Genomic DNA, 27,166 nt, shown 5'->3' with positions numbered 1-27,166 from the left:
TGTGTTCGTGCTTGCTTTAGACTTAGCACAGAAGAGCAGCATTTAGAGAGAGAGAAATAGCTCTCACCTGTGGTGGTGATAGCTTCAGGCTCCTCTTCATCATCGAGGTCCTCGAATGTGTTGTACGAGTCAGCACATCCCACAGGCTTTTTGCCCAAGAGCTCCTTAGTGATAATGAAGACATCCTTCACGATCATTAGCATGTCCCTGGGAGACATTGAGTACGTTCGGGAACATCTCTGGAGAGAGGAAAGGAAAATAGTCACCAAAGAGAATTTCCAGAATAGGTAAGAGAGCACAAAATCTTGTAGAAGCACAACAAAGCAGATATCAGGTGTGCATACTGCCTCGCACAAGAACAGACAAGCAGAGAGATTCACAAACCATTACGCAAGTACAATGGAGCGGGGTTTGAAAAAAATAGCACAAAAATGTTTCATTGGCTATGAATATTTTGCGATCAGGTTAGTGTGTGGGAACGACATTGGGACTACCACTTTGAGAAAGTCCGTCAATGATTTCTTTATTGTTAGCATAAATAAACCACAGCACATCAAACTACATAATACAATATTAAATACAGAATCATTAAAAGATCCTCGAAAACAAATGGCGGCGCTCGGCACAATTCGAGTACTCGCTCTCTCCTTTCTCACCCAGAATTTCGGGTGCTCACCTTTGCGTCTATTGTGGAGCGTTCATCTCTTCGAAGGCATTGCTCTAAAAGAAGACTGTCGTATAATTTTTTCAGCTCGATGGAGTGGTTAAAGTTGGTGGAGATCAAACTATAGCTGTTCGTCTGTCTCTTCAAAATCCTCCCCACCCAGGGAATGGCACGAAGAACATAACATGCCTTCTGCTGGTCATCTGTGTGCTGAGGAAAAAAAGAGCAATCAACTGCATGCTCTTCCTTTCTCAACAAGACAAGTCTATCCTGAACGACTTGAAGCCTCACTAAGACACCAAAACACTCTTAAGTGCAAGATCAGACCACTTTTAGGAAGACGAGATCACCCTGAAACTGACAAGTATGCAGTCAACAATATGTCTGCCATTCATCAGCACAAAAGCACACTCAATACGAAGAAACCAACCTCTAAATGACAAGACCACCCTCAATATAAAAAATGCTGATCTTGTAAGCACTGTCCCACACTCAACAAGAGAAGACCAACTGCAACAACACAATACCCCCCTCAACATTCCTCAAAAAGATATGAGCACTCTCAAAAACAAAAGCTTCCCCCATAACACCAGACCACAATCAACAACAGGACTAGACCACTCTTAAGATGACGAGAACAGCCATTTTCTGGAGAGTCTGCACTCAGCAAAACAAGTCTGCCTTCAACAACAGGAGACCAAACTCAACAAGAGCTGACAAACATCAAAAAACTAGACTACCCTCAATAACACAACTCTTCTCTCGTCATCAGCAACAGATCGCACGTAACCAGATGACACCACCTTCAACAGCAAAATACTTTTCTAAATAAAACAGCACATAAGCAGCTTAAAATAACCTTAACAGTAACAGAACATAGGCAACAACTCAAAGATACCCTCAAAACAAAACCAGGCCACTTTTAAGAACAAACCACTCTAAAAATGATAGTGTGAAGATCACCCTCCACAACAAAGACCAGTCTCAGCCATATAAATCCCACCACCTCCACAGGAAGAGGCAAGGCATCACATGATGAATCCACTCCTACTTACATAAGACATGACCATCCCTAAACATCACAAAAACGCTCAACAAATGGGGGAACACCTCACACTCAAGGCGAGGTAGACCCACATTACTCACAGCTGTGCAAGCCTGGCCTGTTCACAGAACTGAGGAATACACACAGGCGCACTGTACCAGGGGTGGGTATAACGTGAAACAATCTGGTGGTCTCATAGGACTCCATAGTGCACTACGCCAGGCAATCCCTCCATGTCACTACCAGACCCATCCTCTTAATTAATCTAAGACCCAGCGTCCAATCAGAAACCTAGAAGTCACTTACTACGTTTGGCAAATCCACAAAATTGAAGGTGATGTTGCAGGAGGTCTGCAACTGGTTGCCAATCTAGAAGGGAAGCAAAGAGACATGTTACTCTCATCCTGCACAGCGAAATGTGATCACTCGGGTAGGTGATGGGGAGGAAAAAAGCAGGGGGCTTGGTCAAACAAGATGAAAATGTAGCTATCTCTGAGTTCGTCAGCAGCACAGATCAAACTTAAAACTCGAATGTGTAATTAAATATAATGGTATGGTTAAATCAGTTACTTTTTAAAGTGATATTAAAAATAACTGTGAAAAAGGTCATAAAAAATTGTAGCGCTGTTTAACAGTAGATTGCAGAGTACCATTCAGCTCCTACTCTCTTTGAATGCAGCTGTGCCCAGTACCCCTCCTCTTCTTCAGCAGACAGCACCACCCCAGCCTCTGTAGATAACCCGGTGACTCCTTGTCCCCCTGGATACAGCCCGGAACCCTGGTGCATCTTACCCTGCGCTGTGCACACCCCCTGACTCCTCAAGTGGCCTCCGCTTTCCTGATGCATGGCCCACGACGCCTCTGGTCACCTCAGCTCACCAGGTGCATTGTTTGTGGGTGGCTCCTCGGGTGACCTCATGTCTGCATGCGGACAGAGTCGAGGCCACAAGCCGCCTGCCAGGTACCAAGTACCTGCACTTCTTTCATTTGAGAGGTTGAGTACCAGCACTTCTCGACAGGGCAGGGAAATTATTATTATTATTGTTATTATTTAGCTTGTAGAGCGCCTGGTTATTTTAACGGAGTGTCCCCGCGCTAGAACACCATCCGTACCACAGCAACTGACCTCAAGTATCGCCCTCTATCTACCTCCAGCCCCAACGGTACAAGAAATAAGGCCTACTTCCGGCCACCCAGAGGTTGTCGGAAGAGCCAGGTTTTTAGTTTCTTCCTGAACAGAGTCTCAGATGCACACACCCTTAAATCCATAGGCAAGTCATTCCATGCCTTTGCCGCAAGAAAGCTAAAGGAACACCCTCCTGCTCGTACCTTCTGCACCTTAGGCACAGTCATTTTAGCTGTGCCCAGAGATCTCAGGTTCCGCGCAGGCCTATAAGCAGTGAGAAGGGGATGCAAGAATCTTGGCCCCTTCTCATTGAGGATCCTGCGGCCAACACACAAAGCCTTAAAGTTAACCCTAGCCTGTATAGGGCACCAGTGTAACTTCCTCAGGACCTCCCCCACCGAGGCCCGCCTAGGGATGTTCAAAATTAGCCGAGCTGCGGCATTCTGGACCATCTACAAGATATTAAGATTTCTTGTAGTCGCCCCTGTGAGAAGTTGGCCTGGTATATGATGTTCACTAATTAAAGTGACCACCTTGAACCATGCCAAGCAACCCTTATGGTGTGGATGTAAGTCAACCTTTTCGGACCAGCTGCCCTAGTGGTAGCGTAGGCTAAGCAGTCTTTCAGGCTAAACTCGTTTAGGCATGCTAAGCAAGCTGTTTTACCATATGTAACCCCCCTTTATACCAATGAAGGGACACCATACAGATATATATTCGAAATATATATGTATTTATTACTCAAAGTATCCCCTAGACTCTTTATGAGCACAGGAGCACAAATCGTTAAACAAGAAAGTATCACAATATACAAAAGTTGCACTTTATATGGATAGGCCCTGGTGGCAGCTCAAACCATATACTAAAATAGTGGTATAAGTACCACGAACAGGAAAGGGAGAAGGCCTAGGGCCTCTAGAATCACTGGGCCTACAAGGAGCTAACTTCAGTTAGTGACCAGGAGGTCCACGGGTCGCGTGTGCAGTGAGGAAAGTTACACGCGGGCGCCAATAAGTTTTCAATCGGTGCGTAATTGTTCAAAAGTTACTGCTAGAAGGGTCTTCTGGTTGGACTACGAATTCAAGACTTCAAACCTAGACATTAGAGATGTTACTCTACACTTGTGCACCTGAGTGCCAGCTTTACCTCACCCACAGGAAGAGGGTGCATAGGGCTCGAAGTGCGTCGGGTTTCGTCTATCTGTTCAATGGAGCCTGACGACAAAGATGCTGCAGGCGGTCGGTCCAGAAGAGATGCGGTGGATCCAAGGATGGATCGGAAGTGTAGAAGACCTGTAAGCAGAGGGGACAGTGTTCACAGTCACTAGCCAGTGACCGGCGTGGCACCAGATAGGTACCAGGCGATGTCGGGTGCAAACAGGTGAGGAGGTGTAGCTTGTCTCTGCAGCCACGTGGTCCCTGAAGGTCGACGACGTCCAGGAGTTGGTTCACGAGCTGTCTCATGCAGGCTCTCGCTGTCGGCGGTGTCGGCGACTCAGAAGAAGCAAACAAGCCGTGGCAAAAGCAGGAGTCGCAGGAAGTGAAGAAAGCTTTTAGCTCTGACCAGCAAAGTCAGAGGGGCTGCTCCTTTGGAGGGAAACAGGGGCCAGTCTGGAGCAACCAGACCAGCATCGTAGGTTTTCAAGATGGTCGCCAAGATGGCCACTAGTCAAAGGACCAGTAACCGGTTAGGCGCCTCAAGTCACGAAGTGCAGAGGGGCCCCACGCAGATTGTGGAGATGCTGGACGGCTCACCTTTGGTGCAGATGCTGCTCGGATGTTGGGCTTCTCAGGACCCAAAGCACAACTTGGAGGGAGCCTCTGTTGTCGCGCTTTCAGCTAGTCGAGTGTCTTACAAGATGGCTGGCTCCACGGGTCTCGGTGCCTCCACGGGTTCCTTCTTTTCAGGGACTGTGGATCGGGCGGTGAGAGGTCTGGAGGTCCAGTCCTTGTCGGTCTCTGGGCTCGGGCTCTGGCGGGAGGCGGCGGCAAAGCAGACGTCGATTCGCTGGATGGTGCTTGCGTTAGCAAGATGGTCACTCCCTGACCATAGGGGAGATTTCCTTCAGTCTTCTGTGCAGCAGAACGTCGAAGTTCCCGTCTTCTTCTTAGTTTCAAGTTGATTCCAGGATGTCTAAAGTCTTTGGACACAGCTCCTACCTTTAAGCGGATTCTAGGGGCCGGACTACCTGCTAGGTCCCTCCCTAAGGGTGGGACCAGGAAGGGGGGTGGTTACACCCCCAATCCTTTGTCCAGCTCGCCCCAGGTCTGGGGCTGGTGTGCCCCTGGACCGGATTGAACTGGCATATGCACCGAGGCTCCTTGTGAGCCTCAGGCATGTCTGTTTCCTTTCAAGCCCTACCTGACCAATACACAAAATCCTGTCTGGGGTGGTGCTCGCACCTCCCCTGGCAGGAAACCCTTTGTCCACGTCTCCCAAGCTGGAAGGACTCCCAGCAGCAGGAGGGCAGACTTGTGTCTGTGGTGGCAGTGTCCATTTTGTGGAGCTGAGGCTATGTCTGGTTTTACCCGGGTTTCAGGTTCTGTACATGTCGTGTCCCCCTAGAAGGGTGGAATGCTAACCCCGTCGCCAGAATTGGCGAGGGGTTAGTATTCCAATTCGTATGACACCTTACTCGACATGTTTTGATAAAGCCAAACCAAAGATAGCATTTAACCGCGAGGTTCATAATGCACTTAAGAGTATATGGTATGGCGATATCTGGAAACGGTAGAAGGAAGTTGTTCCGACTACTGCAGACAGGCTCAGCTCATGCCAGAGCACCATCTCTCATGAAACCAAGCACTCTGCCTTCAGGATTGTTAAGGCCTGCCATAGGAGTGACTTATAGGTTAACATGTGTCCCATTTAAGGTTAGGTATAGGTATACTACACCTAAGTAAGAGGTGGATACACCAACTTACCCCAGCTGAGTGATCAGCCAGTTGTGTCAAATTGCTAGGCCAGGCCAGGGGTGGCACAATACATGCTTCAGCCCCTGGTAGGCCTCAGATACACCAATGCCCTGAGTACCTAGGGTACACTAGTACAGGGGCTCACAGGGTGATCCAGTTCCAATGGGTCATGCACCTAAAGTGCATAATGTCAATATAGCAGAGAGAACAGCAGGCTGGGGGTCTGATTAGCAGGCCCACAGCCTCAATACGTCAAAAACCAGTGAAGCAAAAAGCAAAAATTTGGGGTGACCATAGGATAGCAGACCCTACTCTCCTACAGCCCCTAGGTACAGGATGTTACAATAGTCTAGGCGGGATGTAACAGGGGCCTGTAAAATGGTTCTTTTGGCATTATGTGGGAGTAGGTCCAAGATGTTTCGCACCATTTTGAGAATGCCGAAGCAGGCACTTGCCACAGCCGATATCTGTGCTGAATAGGATATTGTGTTATCAAACCAAACTCCCAAATTCTTGACCTTGGCTTTCGGGGTCGGAGTAGGTCCCAGCTCCTCCGGCCACCATAGCTGTGACCATAAAGAGGGCTGCTTTCTATCTACCATCACCTCCATCTTTCCCACATTCAGCTGCAAGCAACTGTGCTTCATCCAGTCAGCAAGCTCACCCACGCAGACCTTGAAGTCAGATGCCATTCCAGACTCCTGTTGCTTCAGGGTAACAATCAGCTGAGTGTCATCAGCATATGACACCAGTTTTACCCCACGTATCTGCACAATATCTGCCAAGGGGCACATGTAAATATTAAACAGGGTAGGGCTAAGGGCCGAACCCTGTGGCACCCCTTGAGACAGAGGGCAGACTCTTGATTTAAAAGGGTGTTGTAGGACCTGGAAGGATCTATTCTGCAGGAAGTTTTTAACCCACTCCAATGCACTGCCACCCACCCCGGCCTCCCTCAGCCTTTCCAACAGAAGGCCGTGGGAGACCGTGTTGAACGCAGCACTCAGATCCAAAAGGATCAGTGCCGAAGTACTTCCTTCGTCTGCAACAAATTTCAGGACCGACTCAGTGCTATGAAGTGGCCTGAAGCCAGACTGGGTATCATGTAGAACCCGTCTTTCTTCCAAGAACATACACAGTTGGCTGTTCAAATGTTTCTCCGCAATTTTTTAAATGTAGGGGAGCAGAGATATCGGTCTCAAGTTTTCTGGGAGAGCGGGGTCTAAGGAAGGTTTCTTTAGTAGTGGTACCACCATAGCATGTTTCCAATTGCGAGGAACCTGCCCTGAGCTAAAGGACAGGTTCAATAATTTGGTGATAACCGGCGCAATTACTTCTTTTCCCCTCAATAGAAATTTTGGGGGAATCGGATCCAAAGGCAACCCCGATTTGACAGCTTCCATGAGTTTCAAAATATAATTTTCTACAGGAGAGCGGAAGACAAACCTATCCTCAGCCTCGGGATCTCCCACGACTGGAGCATAGATAAAGTTCCTGCTGCTTTCTAGAAAGGTAGCGTAGATTCTTTCTATTTTACCTATAAAAAAATCTGAAACCTTATTACAGTGATCAGTAGAAGAGGGTAGTGCAGCTGTCACACGTTCCAAAGAAGACAGTTGTTTCACTGCATTAAAAATATTCTTTGTAGAATTTTTTGCTAACTCAATTTGCTCCGTATAAAATTCCCTGTGTACCCTCCTAATCTGTTGATGGTAGAACCTCAGTGTTGCTAGGTATTTCAGCCTATTTCCATGCAGGTAATTTCCCCTCCAATGGCGTTCAAGGCGTTTACAATCAGTTTTCAATTGCGCCAGTGCTTCAGAGAACCATTTAGCAGACGTGGACATACGAGTGCTTTTACAGCGTTTCAGAGGTATTATAGAGTCCACAGCCTCCTTGATCCATAGAGAAACTTTGTTCTCTGCTATCTGGGCTTCGATCCCCAAATCAGGAATACTTCAGGCAAGTTTATCCACAAAGATGTCCTGGGTTAATGCGGTCCATTTCCGAACCAATATGGGCTCAGAGCACTTTTCCTGCTTTCAGGGGAGTGTACTATGGTTCACAATCCTGAAAGGGAGAATATCATGGTCAGACCAAACTCCAGGCACCGGTAACAGTGCTTCTACCTGAGCACTGTTAGTGAAAATGTCGTCCAGAGTATGGCCCTTATTGTGCGTAGGAGTGTGGACCAATTGATTTAGACCCATCGCCTGTAGTCCTAGGGTCAGCTCCGCAGTTTCTTTACTTTCTCTCACTTCCAAATCAAGATTCAAATCACCCAAAAGAATAAAATTAGGGTAGCGAATAGTATAGGGGGGCAGTGTCTCCGCTAGGTCATCAATAAAGGCTCTTGCTGGACCAAGGGGTCTATAAATAAGAAGCCCTGCAATTGACATTACACTATTGATGGAGCAAGATTTTGTGTAAGATGAAACTTGCTCGTATGCAATTCTCTCAAATAACATGTAACATTATAATCAACATGTTTGTGAGTACTCATTTTGCATTACACTTTACATATTGTATCTAGGAGAAGCTTTTCTATGTATTCTACTAACCAGTAACCTGAGTGTCCCTAAAATGGCTTCCAAAAACGCGAGAACTCTTCTACGCATGTGTTTACTGCATCTACATGTAATGACGTCTCCTGTCGCTTGGTGGGAAATCTTTGCAGCTGCGCAATAGCTTTTAACATGGCTGCTCGAAACCCTCGCATTAACGCACATGCCGTGCTGAAACTAACCTATGCAAGTTTTACTAAGCCATTAATGCATAGAATATATTAAGTAAATGGAGTTAGAGTAGAAGTAAGAGGCATACAGTGAATTCATTTAATTTCGTATTCTAACATGATTTTCTCTGACTTTATTAATAGCTCACATTTGGGCCTTGGAGGGTGACCGATGTCCCTATCCTTTGCGACAACTACGCATGCATCCTACATCCTTGTCCTGAGACCAATGAAGTCATTGAATGACTGCCAACCCATGTGCCCAGCAAGGACATGGGAAAATCAACTTCTGACCCTATGAGAGGAAGAAGCCGAAACATTGTATTACAGATTTATCGATCCACATATGAAATGCTTGTGGGAATAAAGCTTGTGGGTATTACAATTAAGGGGCGGGAAATTATACAATAGAACTAAAGAAAGTTATTGCACTTAGTATGGTGTGATGTCCTCACCCCACTGCCTGGCCCAATCAAATTGAGGGGTGTACATAGAATTGAAACATTTGGTGGTGGATCATACATTTGAATTGGTATAACAGAGGTAAGTTCTAGTTTAACACACTTGACCCACTTGATGCAGATGCCATGCTGAGATGCTGCCCGAATTTGCTTCAATCTGATTGAAGAATCCAATACTAGGGAAAAATCGCGGAACAACCGAAAAGGCACATCTAGGAAGGGGTCCGGACGAGCCTGAGCAGGAGAGAGTAGCACCAGAGAGGGGTGTAACGCTGGTGTTACACTAGAAGAGATCACCTTCCCGGTCCTGAACCTGTCCTGAATCCTTGATATTCCGATGTCTAGGTCCTCACACTATTCTAGGTAAATATAGCTCTGTGGGGTTGTGCTTCGTATTTGCTCTCTGTTCTTTTCTCTCCTCAGGTACTGTCATCATAAAGATTCTAGCTAATAATGATCTTAAGCTAACTGTATATTCTTGCCTGTTGGAGAATTTGGTGTATCTACTTGTATTCTGACTTGACTCACAAAAATTATTAATTCAGATAAACCTTTAAAACTCCTACTGAGTCTGTGCTTCTTTGAATAAAGGTTAAATGTATTATTATTTCCTCCCTATTCTAAACTACTACTAGATCTTTCGACAAACTACATTTACTTAGGAGACAGGGATGGTAAGAATACTGGTGTAAAGGTTCTCTGAGGTAAATCAAAATTGAGGACCAGCGGATATTTGCTAACTCATTGAATGTATGAATGTATATGGGACCAAATGAGTGTTGTGTGTATGTATAGAGCTGGAAAACTCCGCAGCATCAGTTTTTCTTGGTAGCAGATGCATGGTTAGTATTATTAGTTAGGTGAGGATCGTATTTGAAATTTTGAATTATTGATTTATGTTTTAACCAAAACCCGTTATGTATTGTTTTATGTTGTCTGGAAATTCCCGGGAATATTGAATAGCGGGTGGTAAATGGAAGCCACACTGCAGTAAGGTTATTGGTCTGGATCGAGAAAGTACTGAGAGTTACGCAGGACTACAAGCACTACGTTAGGGATTAATTTCTTGTATGTTTGAGAGAATAATTGGTAGCAAAGAATTCGCTGGTGAAAAGTTGGCATTATAGCACCTAGAATGGGTAATATTGAAGGAGTAGCAGGTACTCTGATGCTTGTGTGAAGAGTAAGCAAAAAGGTTTTACTCGTAGTGCGTGAAGAGTAAGTGGAAGGGTTTTACTCGCAATGAAAGAAATCTTACTATTCTTTGAATTAGTGGGTCAGGCACAATAGCGAATGTTTATACGTTGTTAATTAATGAAAATTGTGTGAAATTTTCTGAAAAAATAAGTTTTCGCATTACCTTGTAAGTAAAAGAGGGGTCAGTTGCGGGTGCTGCACTGACGTCACAGAGAGACGCGCTGGGATTGGTTGGAACAGCGGGCGTGTAGTTGATGCGAAATTGTAAAGGAGGGGTCAGTAGTAAGGAGTGATACTGACGTCATAGAAAAGCTGCACAAGCATTGGCTGAGCGAGCGAACAGAGAAGAAGTTGATTGGTCTTCAGACTAGAAAAGGCGTTGGTATTGGAGAATTATTAGAATTTAAGCGAGCGTCTGATTGGTCATCAAAATAGAAATCCCAAGAATAATAGATAGTGGAGTTTGCATGTACGATCTAACATTAACAGGGACTCGTCCAGATAGAAGATTTATAGGGTTTGCTTACGAACAGTACCTTAATAAGCACAAGCACACAATGTACGGAGAAAAGAGAAAAATGTCATTTATGCAAAAGGTTAAGAATTATTTTAAAAAGGACAAACCCATTAAGAGTAGAGAAGGGATTCGTATTCCTCCTCCAAATACGCCTACCTCATACATGATGGTGGAGAGAGGCTATCATACCTGGGTATGGTTAGAAAATTGGGTAGAATACACAAAAGATGATGGAATATTAGCATTTCCTGAGTACGGAAGCTTTAATGGAAGAATATTGTACAATTTAAGAACACGGATGAATGAATTAGAACCCAGACCTATATTTATCCAGTATTAGGCTTTAGAAGACCACGAAGTATGAGGACCCTAAGCAAATATTATCAGAAATTTCCCTGAGAGACTAGAGATAGTCAAGTGAAGCAATGGAGGCAGGCCATGGTGGCAGAAGGTTTATATCCTGTGTTGACATCAGAAGAGCAGACGGGAGGTAAATGTACAGAGAAAACCAAGCACTTAACCATGATAGATAGCGGAGAAACATAAGAAGGGTATTTAGAAGACATATTGATGAAAAGTCCTCCACCTTATAATGATGGATTCAATAGAATGACCCCTAGTGCCCCGATGATAGGAACACCTTTGGTTCCCCAGATAGTACATGACACAGCAGACAGGGTACTTCAAGAAAAGGAAGCAATAAATAAGAATAAAAATGAACTGATCCAGAAAATAACTCAGATGAATATACATCCTGATGCATTGACCATACCAGTAACCATAGGTCTAGTAGTCCCATTGTATGGTGAAAAGTCAAACTGTTCCAAAGTCCCTGTGATACCTACCCCAAGTATAGAACCTAGAAAGGAAAGGGTAATAACAGATGATCAAGCAAGTGAATGTGAATCAGTAATATAATTAATGGATTTAGCCATAAGAGAACCAATAATGGAAACTCCAAAGAGAAATGTGCCCAGTTGATAAAAGGAAGTTAGACTGGAAACCTCAACAGGAACTAGAAGTGCCACAATAGTAACCCCAGAAGATATAGAGAGATGGTCTCAAGAAATAGAGAAGCCAAAACCACTGCCCAAATTATTAGATATTTTCAAATTGAGAGTGGAATTGGAAGAAATGGTTGCTGGAAATGTGGGTCTAGACAGATTAAACACAAACAGTGAGGAAGAGTGTAGGAGAGTAGGATCTGCTTCACATGGGTACCCCCACTTTTTGCTGGTGTTTCACTGTTTTTCGACCTTAGTCTGGCTGTGCCCCTGCTAATCAGGACCCCAGCCTAGCTGCTTCCTCTCTAAAATGGTTTCCATGTACATTAGGTACATTTCTAATTGGATTCTGGAGTGCCTTATAAGCCCCTAGTATATAGTATACTACGTACCTAGGGCATAGGTACCTCAGAGGCCTACCAGGGGCTGAAGCACGTATTATGCCACCCCTGGGAAGCACTCCAAAATGACACCACAGGTCTGCTACTGCAGCCTGGGTAAGGTGGTGCTTGCACCCCTTACAGTGGTATAGGCTACCTATATCACTACCATTGCACACACATATAAAACCTATAAGTCACTCCTATGGCAGGCCTTAACAATCCTGAAGGCAGAGTGCTTGGTTTTTATGTGAGAGGGTGCCCCTGCATGAGCAGAGCCCCTCTGCAGCATTCGGAGTACCTCCTCCGATGCTGTTTGTGGTGCAGCCTGACCATATACTCTTAAGTGCATTATAACCTCGCGGTAAATGCTAACTTTGGGATGGCTGCACGGAAACATGTTGTGTTTGGTGTCAAACGCTTTGGAATACTACCTCCCCACCAGTTCTGGTGGCGGGGGTAGCATTCCACCCTTCTAGAGGGAGAGACATGTTCACACTGGTCTAACCCGGTAGGACTTTCTACAAGCCCTGGCATCACAAAATGGATGCCTCTGCCACAGACACGGGTCTGTCCTCTTGCTGCTGACAAAAACTCCGGCAGGGGAGGCCTGGACAATAGGTTTCCTGTCCCAGGGAGGTGTCACCACCTCCTCAGACAGGCAGATGTGTATTGGGGCTGGGCGGGAGCACTCTCTGGTGCTTTGAAGTCCAGCACTGGGGGCACACTTGGTGTCCCTGTGCATAGTCCAGTTCAAATCGGTTGCCGAGGCTACCTGCCCCTGCTCTGGTGCGAAACTGGACAAAGGAAATGGGTGTAACCACCCCTCTTTCCAAACCCTCCCATAGGTGGGTCCCTAGAGTATGTCCAACCCCCAAACTTTTAATAAGTATGGGAACCCAGTCCATGCGACTTTAGATCACCCTGGACGAAACTCTGCAATATATATCCTGGACCTTCGACGTTCTACTTCAACTAGAAGACGGAAGAAATCTCCCTTGGGGTCAAGGAGTGACTCCCCTGCTTGGCAGGCACCAAAGAAGCAACTGTCCGGTCTGCAATTCTGAAGCTCCCGCCGGACGCTGAAGTCTCTGCATCCCCAGAGGTGGATTTCCAGACTTCCCCGAGGCTACCCTGAGTCCACAGCAAAGCTGAGGCCCGTGGCTATCGTGGGTGACGTGGAACCGTGACCCCTGGACACCGTGAACTTTTGCAGCACCATCATCTTCCTGGTCTCCCTCGAAGTTGTGCTTTGGGCTCCGAGTAGCCCCAGCCTTGAGCATCTCCAGCACCGAAGATTTCTGGCCTCCACTCCACGAGTGACCCGTGGGCCAGTTTCCAGTGCGACCGCTCGAGGCTCCTTCGCGATCGCTAGCCCGTTGGCTACGTCCCCAAGAAGGCAACTCCTCTTCTGCTTGGGCTTTCCTGGTTGCTCCAGATGTGCCCTGACTTACCCTCGCTGGGTGAGTCCCCCAGACCTTGCTGGTCTGCACCGCCGTCCTTTCTCTGACTCCCAGTGACTTGCCGTTGCCACGGATTATTGGGTCCAGTCTGGTCGCCGACACTGCAGCACTCGACAGACTTCGTGGGATAGCTCGAATCCAGCTCCTGGTCGTCATCGGAGCCTCCTGGACCTCGTGGCTGAAGAGTCAAGACAACCGTCAACTCACCTGAAGCACCCGACATCTGTGGGCATTGGTCTATCGTGCCCTTGGTCACTGGTAAGTAACCCAGACTCTGTCCCTTCTGCTTTCAGGTTCCTTCCATCCTAGATCCAGGCTTGGATCGCTTCGGACACTTCTCCTCTTCACGGCAGCAGCACTTCTTCGCCAGCTTCCATTGAAATCGACGATGCGACCCGACACCAAAAGACACCTATGCACCCGGCTTCCCTGGGTGAGGTAACACGAGTACTCCGGTGCTCCCGTGGGTGCTAGCCCTAGAACTTCCTAAGTCCAAAAGGGTTTGGTCCTGACTAGTTTCTAAGTGTCCCTAATCTTTAATTTTTGAACTGCGACATTGCCCATAGAAGCTAACGGGAACCCGCGGCTGTGTTCACACATTGCACACGGCCCCCGTGGGTCCCCTGTGTCACTACCTTGGGTGGTTCCTTGGGGCCCCAGCGATTCTACAGGCTCTAAGCCTTGTGTCTAGTTCAGTCGTGGTTCTTATACCACTTTATTTGTATATGGTTTGGTACCCCCCTAGGGCCCAAACGTGTATCTGTGCTATTACTGTTGATTGCTAACTTGTAAATTAAGTACTTCGAACTCCAGTCTCATAAAGAGACCAGAGGGGTGTGTTTTATCTTAAATACATATATTTTAAATATATACCTGGTGTGGTTGTCCTTTCATTTGGTCATTCAAGAGATTATAGACTGGTAAAACAAGCTGCTTTACATTCCTTCAAGACTTAGCCTGAAGGCTGCTCTCCATAGCTACCACTAGGATAGCTTTCAATAAAGGTTTCGTTAACCTATGCACCATAAGGGGTTGTTTGGACTGATACAAGGTCGCCCACTATAATTAGTGGACAGCATATATCAGGCCAACTTCTCACAAAGAGTTATTGTTTATTTGCAGAAGCATCACACGAAACACAAAAACATTTCATGAAAAACTGACCAATCTAGCATCTGAGATGGGAATTGACATAGGGAAGTCAAAGGTGTTGCAGAAACCATATAGAGCAGAATTTTCTGATAAGGATTTGGAAAACATGAATGTGTCTGGAAGAAAATTGCAGATCAGGGAGTTGTTATTTCTGTTACAAAAATGGGGGGATCTTCAAAGATGGAAAGTTAGGTGGGCAAAGAAAAAGGAAGAAGCACAGGTAAATCGAACGACATCTGAATATGCCATGAGGGAAACAGAAAAGGCTGAGAGGTTGTATCCGATGAGGGAAGTACCCGGAGGGGGGTACGTACATGTAACATGGACTAGACAGGATATTTTGTCATTTACGAATGATTTACCAAAATTGAGAGAGAAACCAGTGAAGTGGTACAGACAAGTTGAGAGGTTTGTGAAAGTTTCAAAGGTTTTGTTAAAAGATTTGGATGGTCTGTTTGACATAGTAGTACCTGCGGATTTGTGGACAGAGTGTAAAATTACTATTGATTGGCCTAGTGAGGAATATCCAAGAGATTCAAAAACAGGAGCCCCGTCAGAAGATGTAATGAAAAAATATCATCAAGTGATCACTTTCCTGAAGAATAAAATTCCCCCGAAAGAAACGGATTGGGTAAAAATAAACAGGACAACCCAAGAAACAAGCATTGGCATAGCCAATAGGTCTCGCTTTTGGGACCTTCTAAGTATTTAGTTATGCAGCACAATATCCTTGGTGCAACCACATCAACTGTTGCGTGGCTAAACACTTATAAGGTCCCTAAGGTGAGACCTATTGGCTATGCCAATGCTTGGTGTGGTTGTGTGTGTGGTTGTGTGTGTGTGTGTGGTTGTGTGTGTGTGTGTGGTTGTGTGTGTGTGGTTGCGTGTGTGTGTGGTTGTGTGTGTGGTTGTGTGTGTAGTTGTGTGTGTGTGTGGTTGTGTGTGGTTGGGTGTGTGTGGTTGGGTGTGTGGTTGGGTGTGTGGTTGTGTGTGTGGTTGGGTACTGCCTGGGAAGCTGACTCAGCCTGGGCTGACACACACAACAGGGGGGGCTGATGCCCTTTGAGCCCTATGGGCATTGCGCGCCTGACTACCCTCATGTCAATGCTCAGCAACGAGCCCACATGTGGGCCGCACCAGTGCTTACTTTGTTAAAATGTAAGTGCCAGGGCCCGAGGTCTTCACACCAGCTGGCACTACCCACAGTTCCTGCTACCACTGCTGAGGAATGCCAGTGCCAACTTTACTTATCATCACACCAAACCAGTAGGAAATTTTGAACAATTTCAGGTCAGCGGGAAGACCTGGAAGAGCTAGTTCTGTATCCCTGTGGTGTACTCTTGTAAGTGCTGGTATTGAAAAATAAGTGCAGGCGATTGAGCTTGCTAGAGCCAAGACTCAAAGGGAAGGAAAAACAGTAAACTTGGAAAATACATTCTTAAAGCATGTTTCATATGTAAGAAAAGGGGGAACGCTCAGGGGCACATCAGATTTGGAGTGCACCACCTGTGCCTTTTTAAAAATCCAGCACGAATTTGGAAACTAACGCCTCCTGCGCGGGGACCACAGGCAAAATAAGTGTTTGACTTAGGCTGAAAGAACGTATTGTGGCCTCACCTGTGGGAAGGTGCCACGTCGTATAAAGAAACTCTTATGGAAATATTCAATACAATGCTTACATCCCAGATACGTCTCTCCCGTTCTGCGCCGTATAGTTGACAACTAACTTTAGATGTTCAGGAGCTTTGACCTTCATGCAGTGAGTGAGCAGTGAGCTGGCCCTTGGAAGCCCTTCTACTGGCTACTCCTGGCATGGACGGTTTATTAGAGCTCTCAAGCGCTTAGATGCCACTCTTTCTTGAAGCACGCAATATCAGGGTAACTTTTGAAAGGGCAGTAGGTATGTTACTGCTCATGCCTAATGGAAAGCTATTTACTGGCCCAAGTAAACAGTCACTTCCAATAGTAGTGAAACGTCACTCCTACCCTGCAATATGGTGCAGCTCTGTCACTGATACATAACTTTCATAGTTAGCTTCATTCTATTAAATGTGTAGGGCGCCTTCTCCAGTGTCACATCAAATTATACAATGCATAAAACTGTGAAGCAACAGCATTGACCTTTAAGATGGAAAGAAAGAAGAGGGATTGGTCCTTTAGGAGGGAACAGAGTGAGTAAAGAGACTGAGGGCTGGTGCCTTCATGAGGAGAAGTAAAGCAGCAGCTTTAGTGCCCCCCCCCCCCTAGTGCCGGCACCAAGTCACAGGAAATGGACATGAAAATGATTTTACGTTGGTGAATGGGGAGCGCTCCAGCTGGAAAATTCTAATTTGCCTGGAGCTCTGAAATTACTCCTACCATTCCTGCTTGGGGGCAAGCACAGAAAAAGAAGAAAGTGAGACTTGCCAATAGGTGGACAGCGCGAGACAGGAGAGGCAAGGTGGCGCTGGCACATGGAATGGAGATTACGGCCAAGAGTAAAGGCCGCCAAAACTGAAGACAAGTCAAAGCCCAAGAGCACCGGTGCATTTAAATGTGGTGCAGAGGATCCAACAGAGAAGCAAGAGTGGGCGAGGGGGCCAGCGACAAGGAGAAGGAGAAAGGAGTAGCAGGAGGTAAACAGATAAGAATGTCAACAAACTGATAGAACTAGACCTAAGTGTGGCTAGAGAATGAGCAGTGAGTATAAGAATGAAGTGACTGTGATATATATGCATTTAATGTCGATCCTTACCCAGACACTCTTTGAATCCTCATAACAAGCGGCAACGTAGATGGTCTCATGGAGGAGCCGGGGCTTTAGGTCTGTTGGTGGGGAGGGTGTGGAGAAACATACACAAGGGTGACAAAGCAAGATTAAGCAACAACGGGGCGGGTGGGGGATTGAGATAATGCCAGTGCCCGGGTTAAAGTGAAAGCAGGCGTCCATGTGCTGCCTGCAGTAAGAACAAGCATTGGCCGCGCGAGAACAAGCATCACGGCACCGGCGCTTTACTTTGAACATTAAAGTAAAGTGGGTGCCGCGATTATAGCAAAAGTAAAGAAATAGATATTTTTTTCTATTTCTTTACTTTTGCGAAAGTGAAAGTCATCACGGCTCTAATGACCCGTGAAAGACTGCTGGCGGCCGGCTGCGCGCGTGCATGTTCACGTGAACGCAAGCGCTAGGCCAGCCAGCAGCACTTTGAAAACTCATCAATAAAATGTCTCTCCGAGCAGCGCATGCGCGCTGACTCAGCGAGACCTAAAAATAGGTCTATACATGCCTACTACGAACGTCTTTTACAGGTGTTCAAACAGTATAGAGGGTTTAAAAGTTTAGAAAACAAGGACATGACATGACTCATTTTGTGTATCGATTTGTGACAGGGTTAAGATTGGACATATCACAAATGATTAAGCAGCACATGTTGTGTTGGCAGTCAAAGCCCATTGATGAAATTTTAAAATATGCCAAATATTGTGGGGATGAAATTGATAACAAACGAAAAGCCTTAGAAGAAAAAGTAATATGGGCTCAAGTAGAGTTAGCTGAACAGCAAGAGCTTCAATTAAACAAACAGTCAGAAAATCAAGGAAGAGTGCAAGGTCAAGGTGACAATAATGGGGGTAAGCCACGGGGAAGATTGAACAGGGAGGAAGCAAAGAAAAGGTTTCCCTGTCACGGGTGCGGGAAGTTGGGGCATTGAAAGAACGAGTGTAAATTTGTACAAGTTAATAATGGCCCGAATCAAAATTCAAATCCACAGACGCAGAATGAGGTGTTAATGAGTCATCCGCAACTGGGTATAGATCTTCAGTCAATTGCCACCTGCCCCTAAGTCAAATTTTGTGAGTCAAGCCAAGTACAGTATGGACACCGGATTTCCAGAAGGAAGTGGTAAGAAACATTTTGTAATATCGCAGTTTCTTTTGCAGGACCCACTAATTGATTACGAGCAGGAATGACGGTGCCTGAGGGGGGAGGAAGGGGAGTGCGTACTTGGCGCATCCCTACCGGTAGATCAGTCAGGTCCATATGTAGAACGTAGAGTGGAAGGAAATGATATCACTTTCTTGTTGGATACTGGTACTACCAGGTCTACTGTGAGAACAGCAGACATTCCTAACCTGCCTCTCTCGGGTGAAGCCATCCAAGTAGTAGGTGTTTCGAACAAACAGATTAGAACCCAGATCACAGAACCAATGGAGGTGTGAATTTTCGAAATTTTAAAGAAATGCATACATTCGTGGTCTGTGACTCAAGTCCTGTAAATTTGCTTGGAAGAGACTTGTTGTGCAAAATGAATTGCACCATATTTTGCACACCGGATGGTGTTGCAATACAAACCCCAGATGAAGATCCAGTTTACAAGTTCATGTTAGCTAAACAGGGAACAGAAGTAAATAAATTATATTCAATGATACCCAAAAATTAATAGGATTGATGGCAAATGTAGATCCCGTAAAAGTGACAGTGAAAGAAGGTGCTGTCTATCCGAATACTCGACAATACAAAATGAGTCCAGAAGTAAAAGCAGGTGTTGCAGCAGAGATTGAGCGATTAATCGAACAAGGCATTCTGAAAGAAATAATGAGGAGCTCTTGCAACTCACCTATAATTGGCATTAAGAAACCTTTCGGGAAGTATAGAGTGGTTAAAGATCTTAGGACAATTAATAAGATAGTTGTATCATGCTGTCCAGTAGTGCCCAACCTAGCTGTGATTCTTTATCAGATACCATGGATAAAGTGGGTTGGTTCACAGTAATCGATCTATGTCATGTATTCTTTTCTATTTCATTGCATCCAGATAGCCAGTTTTTATTTCCATTTAAATTCGAAGAGCATGTTTACGTGTGGAATCATGTGCCTCAAGGGTACACTGAAAGTCCTTCAATCTTTAATCAGATTCTCAAAAGAAGCCTTGAATCTCTTGTGTTGCCCAGAGAGTCAGTCCTGGTGCAGTATATCGACGACCTGTTGGTAGTGTCGAACACTCGAGATGACTGTGTCACTGATTCAATTGCATTGCTAAATCACTTGGCAAAAGGTGGACACAAAGTGTCCCCCGAGAAACTTACGTTTTGTAAGAACTCAGTCAAATACTTATGACATCAAATAGAACGAGGAATTAGGAGAGTAACCTCTGAAAGAATCAGAATAATAAGACAAATGCAGTTGCCTCAAACCCAAAAAGAAATAAGAATGTTTCTTGGGGTTGTAGGATATTGTAGGCAGTGGATTGTAGTATTTGCTTTACTAGCTAAACCCTTGATACAGATGACCAGAAAGAGATCGAAGGACCCCATAGAATGGGGTGATGAAAGCATGGAATCATTCAGACAGTTACGAGATTGTTTGTGTGAAGCACCTGCTTTAGGAATGCTAGACTATTCAAAAGAATTTGCATTATTCTGCTATGAGCGGGGTATAATTGTGCACTTTCAGTTCTGACACAAAAACATGGATTATTGCGAAGACCGGTGGCATATTTTTCTGCTACCCAGGATCTTGTGACATGTGCATTACCAGGTTGCCTGAAAGCTGTAGCCGCAACCTGTGTGAGCATAGAACAGAGTGAGTCAATTGTGATGGGACACCCTGTCAAGGTGTATGTTCCCCATTCAGTTGTGATTTTGCTGACCAAAACCCGAACGCAGTAACTTACTCCCAGTAGGTTAAAAAAATCCGAGAGAATAATACTGGGGGCTGAAAACGTGACTATAGTGAGGTGTACTGTTCTTAATTCAGCCACATTACTACCTGATCCATACCAAGAAGAGGTGAAAGATGAGGCCGAACATGAATGTCTTGACGTGACTGAACTTAGCACCAAACCGCATACTGACATACAAGAGGAACCCCTGAAAAATGCAGATCATGAGCTATTTGTAGATGGCTCATGTATGCGACACAAGGAGGGAGGATTGAGTGCTGCTTACGCTGTGTGTACATTAACTGGAATAGTCAAAGCATCCAATTTACCAGAAGCCAGATCTGCACAAGTAGCCAAATTAATTGCTTTAATTAAAGCATGTAAAATTGGGAAACATTGGAGAATAACCATATTTACTGACAGCCAATATGGTTATGGGGTTGTGCATGGTTTTGGCCAGCTATGGATGCAGAGGGATTTCCTGACTTCCTCAGGAACTGCTATTAAAAATGGAAATTTTGTGAGAGAATTAATTGAGGCAATTCAATTACCAAAATAGGTGGCCGTGGTTAGGTGTGCTGCTCACCAATCAGGAGATGACTATGTGACAGCTGGTAACTGATATGCTGACCAGGTTGCCCAACACTGTGCGAGACATAAAATTGCCCTAAACAAGAAAATCAAAACATGTGGAATCAGTTGCCAACTTATGCTACTTGCAGGAGTGGGAACTTGGGAGGAGGTAAAAGATCTGCAGGATGCAGAAGAATTAAGAGAAAAGGAAGAGTGGGTAAAAATAGGATGTCAAAGAAGGGCAGAAGATGGTGAGTGGGTTTGTTATGATGGCAGACCAGTAATGCCAGACAGTATGCTTGCACCTATGGCTAGAATGTATCATGGAGACACACATGTGGGCAGAGATGCTATGATTTGACTTTTCAGACAAGATTGGTTTAACGCAAAGTTCAGGAATGTAGCAGAGAGTCTTTGCCAAATATGTTTAACATATCAACAAGTGAATCCTGGCAGGAAAACCGTGGTTAGTATGGGAAAGATTGGAAAGGCAGAAGGTCCCTTTGTAAGACTTCAATTGGACTTTATTCAACTGCCTGCTTGTCGAGGGTTGAAATATGTACTTGTCATAGTTTGTTTATGTTCAAAGTGGGTGGAAGCATACCCGGCCTGAAGAAATGACAGCTTGACAGTGGCCAAACTCTTATTAAGAGAACTCATCCCTAGATTTGGTTTTCCAGTAACGATTGAATCAGATAGAGAGTCTCATTTTAATAATGAAATAATTTGACTAATTTGTGAAGCATTCAAAGTCGAACAAAAATTGCACTGTGCTTACCGTCCAGAGGCTTCTGGGGTGGTAGAACAATTGAATGGCACAATCAAGTCAAGACTCGGAAAGGTGTGTGTGTCCACCCCACTGTAATGGCCTGATGCTTTATCTCTTGTTCTGATGGGACTCAGAAGTATTCCAGACAAAAATACTGGATTGAGTCCCCATGAAATACTCATGGGAAGAGCAATGAGACAAGCATGTGTACCAGGACACAAGCTGTTGAATATAACTGATGACTTGGTTTTGGAGTATTGCAAAGAGTTGGCTGACAGAGTGCGTTCTATCTCTCATCAGGTTGGGGAAGAAGCAGTCAACAGACAGCTGAACCAAGCGCATGATCTGAATCCCGGTGACTGGGTAGTTGTGAAGAATCACACTCGAGAATTGTGCCTAGCACCAAGGTGGGACAAACCACATCAAGTTATACTTACTACTTCAACAGCTGTAAAGTGTGCAGGATTACCTAATTGGATTCATGCAAGTCATACCAAAAGTGTACCATCTCCTGAAGAAGAGGAGTTTCAATTGAAACGAGAAATTGAAGTTGCTGAAGGTTGTGCAGCTGATGAACTTCCTATAGAAGATCCTGCTGTAGCTGCCCAAGAACAACCAAACACTTATCAGGACGACTGGATCCCAGTGGTGGACATACCTGAAGAATTTATAAGAACTAGAAGCCAAACACAGTTAGACAGACATGAAAAGAGTGAAGACCAGTCAGATGTAGAAGAACTCGCTCAGGAGAGTAGGGAAACGACTATTAGGGAACCTGAGCAGGAACAATATACTCAGACAGAAGAAAACCAAAGCCCCATTCCTCAGTCTGAGGAGGGACAGATAGGGTTTAGAGAAAACGTTCAGGCAGAAGAAGGTAAAGAGGTAAACAGACCTGAACAGGACCAGAAAGGCATAGAAACACAAGTTCAGGAAACAGAAAACAGAAGAAAAAACAGACATTACCCATCCTGAAGAAGGTCAGATTGAAGTAGACGAACATATCCAGGTAGAACAGGCCAGAACAATAAGCCGTGGACAAGGTCAGATAGAGAGGAAATCTGAAGACGAAGATGATCAAATTGTGCCGGAAATAAAGGAAAATAAAAGACGCATTGAAGAAACAGGCAGTGCAGTGAAATTTAAGAAAAATCGAAAAGGTGATAATTGGCCGAGAATTATCAAAAGACTAAAATACCGCCTTAAGACAATCAATGACGAAGCTGATCAAGTAAACGAAGTATCCAGTCAATCTGGTTGAGGACATTGAATAACAAGTTCAAAGTACTCCATTTCAGCATTTGACTCTTAGGATTGCAAGACAGGGCAGTCCAAGGCTTACTCAAAGAGGTGAGGTGTGGTTAGACATTCAGAATACAGTGCACACTGTACTGCCAGCTGATAAACTCACTGTCCAGTCAGTGCTTTACTTTTTATAAGAGCAAGTACTTTGCTACATCCAAGAGAATATTACACTTACAGTTAGGACAAATAGTGAAAATCAGATGTCTCTACAACCCTCTGGGTCAGAGTTCTGACCCCAGACAGTATTATAGTGCCTGGATGCTAAGCACTATAAAAACACAGTTAACATGAAAACCTACAATTAGCATTGCAATTTTACAGACCATATTGCACAGGGTTGCTCTCATTTGACATATTCTTATTATGAAAGTTATTTAAAATTGAACGAAGAAAATTCAGATAAAGTGTTATTGTAAAAGGTTTTTTTTAATGTAGGGGAGACAGAAATTAATGGGAAATATGAGGGAGAGGAGGAGGACAATGGAACAGGGGCTGGTCAACCTTCATTGGATCCGGCGCAGCAACGTAGTGGAGGATTAGGCCAAAATGAGTGTGCCTTTAGCTTACAGGAAGGGTCATTGGAAGGATGAATGCCCTAATTTACAGGGCCAAACAACGTTGTCGAGAGGAAGGGGTAATTCATTCACAAGGAGTACAAGCAGAAGTGGTGCAAGCACACTTCTCAGACTAAGACTTAGATGCAGAAATGGAGGAAGTAGTATAGAGAACGGATGCAGAAGAGGAGAGGGCAGATTTTGATGAAAGAGCAGAACAGATTCAGACAAAGCTGAATAGGGGAAGGTAGATTTAGCTGGGACGAGGACAGATTAGATGTAGGTTATGTGTTACATTTTGACTTTTTATTGAAAACGCCAAGCTTTATGTATTGACAAAATGCATTTGCCAAGGTAAAAATGACCACCCCAGCCAAGAGTGTCAGCAGTGATCACATTGGTCAGGATTTTCAGCAGTAATGAAAAGAAACAAAGCTTTCACAGTTTGAACTGAAATATTATGTGGGTACTACATACAAACTAAAGCTGCCAAGGTATAAATATGAGTAATTAATATCAACTCAAATAATAGCTTTAAATACATTTTCAAAATGTCACCTATTTTTCTGTAAACATCAGCTTATGAGTCGTGAAAATACAAATAAAGTTGTCGTGAATACACACGTTTTAATTTTGGAATACAGGTTGGATCACACACAGGAGAGCTACTCGCAGGTACCTAGTGATCTACTGGTAGCTCACAAGCTACTCATTGGAGACATAGCAATACAGCAGAAGGTTGCAAACAGGCTACAGTGAAATTATTGCATCACTTAGTATCCTTGAGACATAAAGTATCTCTTTTCAAATTACAATATTGTCAACAGAAGGTTACCTATTTAGGTCTCCTCCTGTCGAAGGGGGGTATGACACTACACCAACATAGGATATAATTGGTACAGAACTTGTAGAAACCATTGGCTCAATCTGATATCTGTGTGTTTATTACCCAATTTTTCACTAATTGCAAAACCCCTGCTTGCTTTAACATTAAAGGACATATGCATGCCACTTCCTTGGACTAATCGGTGTGAAGCTGTCTTTTTGCAATTGAAAAATGCTTTCCGTAATGCTCCTGCTTTAGGTAAAACCTTATTATAACAAATTTGTGCATGAAAAAGATGGTTGCAGCTTGGCATAGTCCCATGGGGTAAGGAATAGGTCATGTGCATATTTCTCCTCCATATTGGACAGCGCTGCGATAAAGCAATCTGAAATTTATATTTAAGGTCACAATTTATCAGTTATGGTACCACATTTAGTGGATATCTTTAAAAAAAAAAAAAGAACTCAGACCTAGCACCTGACCAGTGCGATATTAACAGGGTGCGAGTTGACATTTTTTTCTCCAAACATTACTCTGAAATGCTGTAACATTTTGAATCCAACCACTGTACTACCCCTCTCTGAGTCCCAACAAGATGAAAAGCATGATTGCATATTTATTACTGAGAAGGAGACTAAGGGACGGGTAGACTTGACAGATACCCCTATATCTGACCCCCAAGGGGAACTGTTTGTGGATGGTTCATGTTACAAACTAGCTGATGGCTCTAGTACAGCGGCCTATGCAGTTACTACCTTGAAAACTGTGTTTGAGTTATGTAAAATACAACAAATGTCAGCCCAATCTGTGGAGCTGACAACTCTGACTAGAGCCTGTGAATTAAGTAAAGATTTGACTGTAAATATCAATATATGCCTTTGGAGTTGCCCACTCATTCGGACGCCTCTGGAAAAAAAAGGAGACTTTTTGACTTTGCATGGTGATAAGATACAGCATGGGGAATGAATAGTAAAGTTACTGGATACCTTGATGTTACCAAAAAGAGTTGCTATTGTTAAATGTTTTGCCCACAAGAAAATTGTAGATGAGATAATACAGGGAAATGTTTTTGCCAATGAAACAGCTAAACAAACAGCCTAATCAGAGTATAGTTTAATGTATATTGTAGGGACAGCTAGATGGACATCAGAAGTGCCTATGTTTAATTAGACTCTGGATTGCATAAGGAAAATACAGGAAGAAGGAACAGTGAAAAAGATATGGGTTTCAGGATGTGACAGAATGTTGGATAGATCTTTCAGGAAAGCAAAGCTGAATGCTTCCACATTGTTATGTGAATGCTATTGTTACCATGACCCACAGTTCAGCCCACATCAGTGCTAAAGGAATAGTGGCCACGTCAGATCATGTATGGTTCAATAATTTGATTCCCAGGGTGGCAGAGTTCTATGTCAAGAGATGCATGATATGCACTACTTACAACACAGAAAAGGGTACCCCATTTCAAAAGGTCATTTTGCACCCCCAGATCTGCCCTTCGAGGTCTTGCAACCATTTGAGGTGGTTCTGGAGAGGCCAGCAAATGTATAGGGTGTACCAAGATAAATGGACTTCTTGACATTGAATATACTTTTCTTGTTGATTACTGTGACCAATTGACTAAAGATTTGCATTTGATCCATTCGCAGGTGAACGCCAGTCTCCCTCCTAGTCTTGAAGGTCTAGGTCAAAAGCTGAGGCCAAGAGACTGTGTCTTTACCCAACAGTTTCAGAGGAAGTCCAGCCTTGAGCCACACTAGAAGGGTCCTGTGCAAGTTTTCTTCGCCACCCAGACTGCTGTTAAGTGCACAGGGCATAGACACCGGATCCATGCCAGTGATGTGGAGAAACCAAGCGCCACTCCCTTTGGCCATATGATTTGAAACATGGTGAGGTGGCACCATTTGAACAATAACTTGCTGCCATCATGCCTGACCCAGATGAACAGATTCTGTTTGAACATCCTGACATTGTTTAGCCCTCATACAAAATGCGGCCAAGGGCCAAAAGTACTATAGACTTTGATTGAAGAAACTATCTCTGGAGAGGTAGCAACCCATGCCGGTGGTCAAAACCGCCAACGTCTGTACCGGTACATAAGCTTGCAAGTGAGGCTTTGAAGCAAAAGACACTTGGGACTTAATGCTCTTTGTTAGTGTAGTGAGGGAATTTTTGGAGAATTGAGATTACATTGCTTTGTTCCTGGCTGATTGTTACGCTACTCTGTTACCTTGGCACTTAAACAACAAATACTATAGGAAGAGGAAAGAAAGGAAAGAAACAGCACAGGTTGAATATAAAGATCAGTATAGGGAATAGTGTTAGATGTTTTTCTGAAATAGGTATTTGTATATAGATTAAGTTGAAATGGTTAGAGTTGTGGATCTGCCATTAAGGCCCTTTGGGAAGGTGTTTTCTGACCTATTAGGAGAAATAGAAGTACTTGCCCCGAATGCCCCTGCTAAAAGCTGACAGTTTGGGACAAAAAGGAGGAAAATAGGGATACTTGTAAGTTCTCTATTGCTAGTATTTAGATTTTTGGGTCTATTTTGGAGGCTTGAAACATATTACCCTGTTCATAGCCTAGTGCATCATCCTACTCCTACTGCACCTGAAAATTATCACTTCACCTTATCCTCTTTTAAGGATTCGCACTGCCAAAATATATAAGCATTATACTTTTGTTCAATCTTTACATAAAACGCCCTAATGTTAATTGAGGCACAAAAGCTTCACCACTTAATTGCTGAAATACACTAGGACAATGAAGTTGGACTTAATCAGGATAGTTGTGGGGCCTAGTAACCACTTGGGGCTGGAAACTGTTCACTATAGTGCCACTG

At 44.4% G+C, this 27,166-nt stretch overlaps 1 protein-coding gene across 2 annotated transcripts in view; it reads right to left on the bottom strand.

Moving 5' to 3' along the window:
- The window catches only part of LOC146871739 (macrophage colony-stimulating factor 1-like), a 109,673-nt gene that overhangs the window by 34,262 nt on the left and 48,245 nt on the right, over window positions 1-27,166 (bottom strand). For both annotated transcript variants that reach the window (XM_085651284.1, XM_085651283.1), the window contains exons 3-5: window positions 2,016-2,078; window positions 677-874; window positions 68-239 (exon numbers count right to left, since the gene is read on the bottom strand). In XM_085651284.1, the coding sequence (XP_085507410.1) occupies window positions 68-239; window positions 677-874; window positions 2,016-2,078 (433 nt within the window). The remainder of the gene's footprint in view (window positions 1-67; window positions 240-676; window positions 875-2,015; window positions 2,079-27,166) is intronic.

Source organism: Triturus cristatus, chromosome 1_1 (assembly GCF_964204655.1).
Source record: "Triturus cristatus chromosome 1_1, aTriCri1.1, whole genome shotgun sequence".
In the NCBI taxonomy this organism is placed as follows: Eukaryota; Metazoa; Chordata; class Amphibia; order Caudata; family Salamandridae; genus Triturus; species Triturus cristatus.
This window is presented reverse-complemented; position numbering and strand designations above follow the sequence as displayed.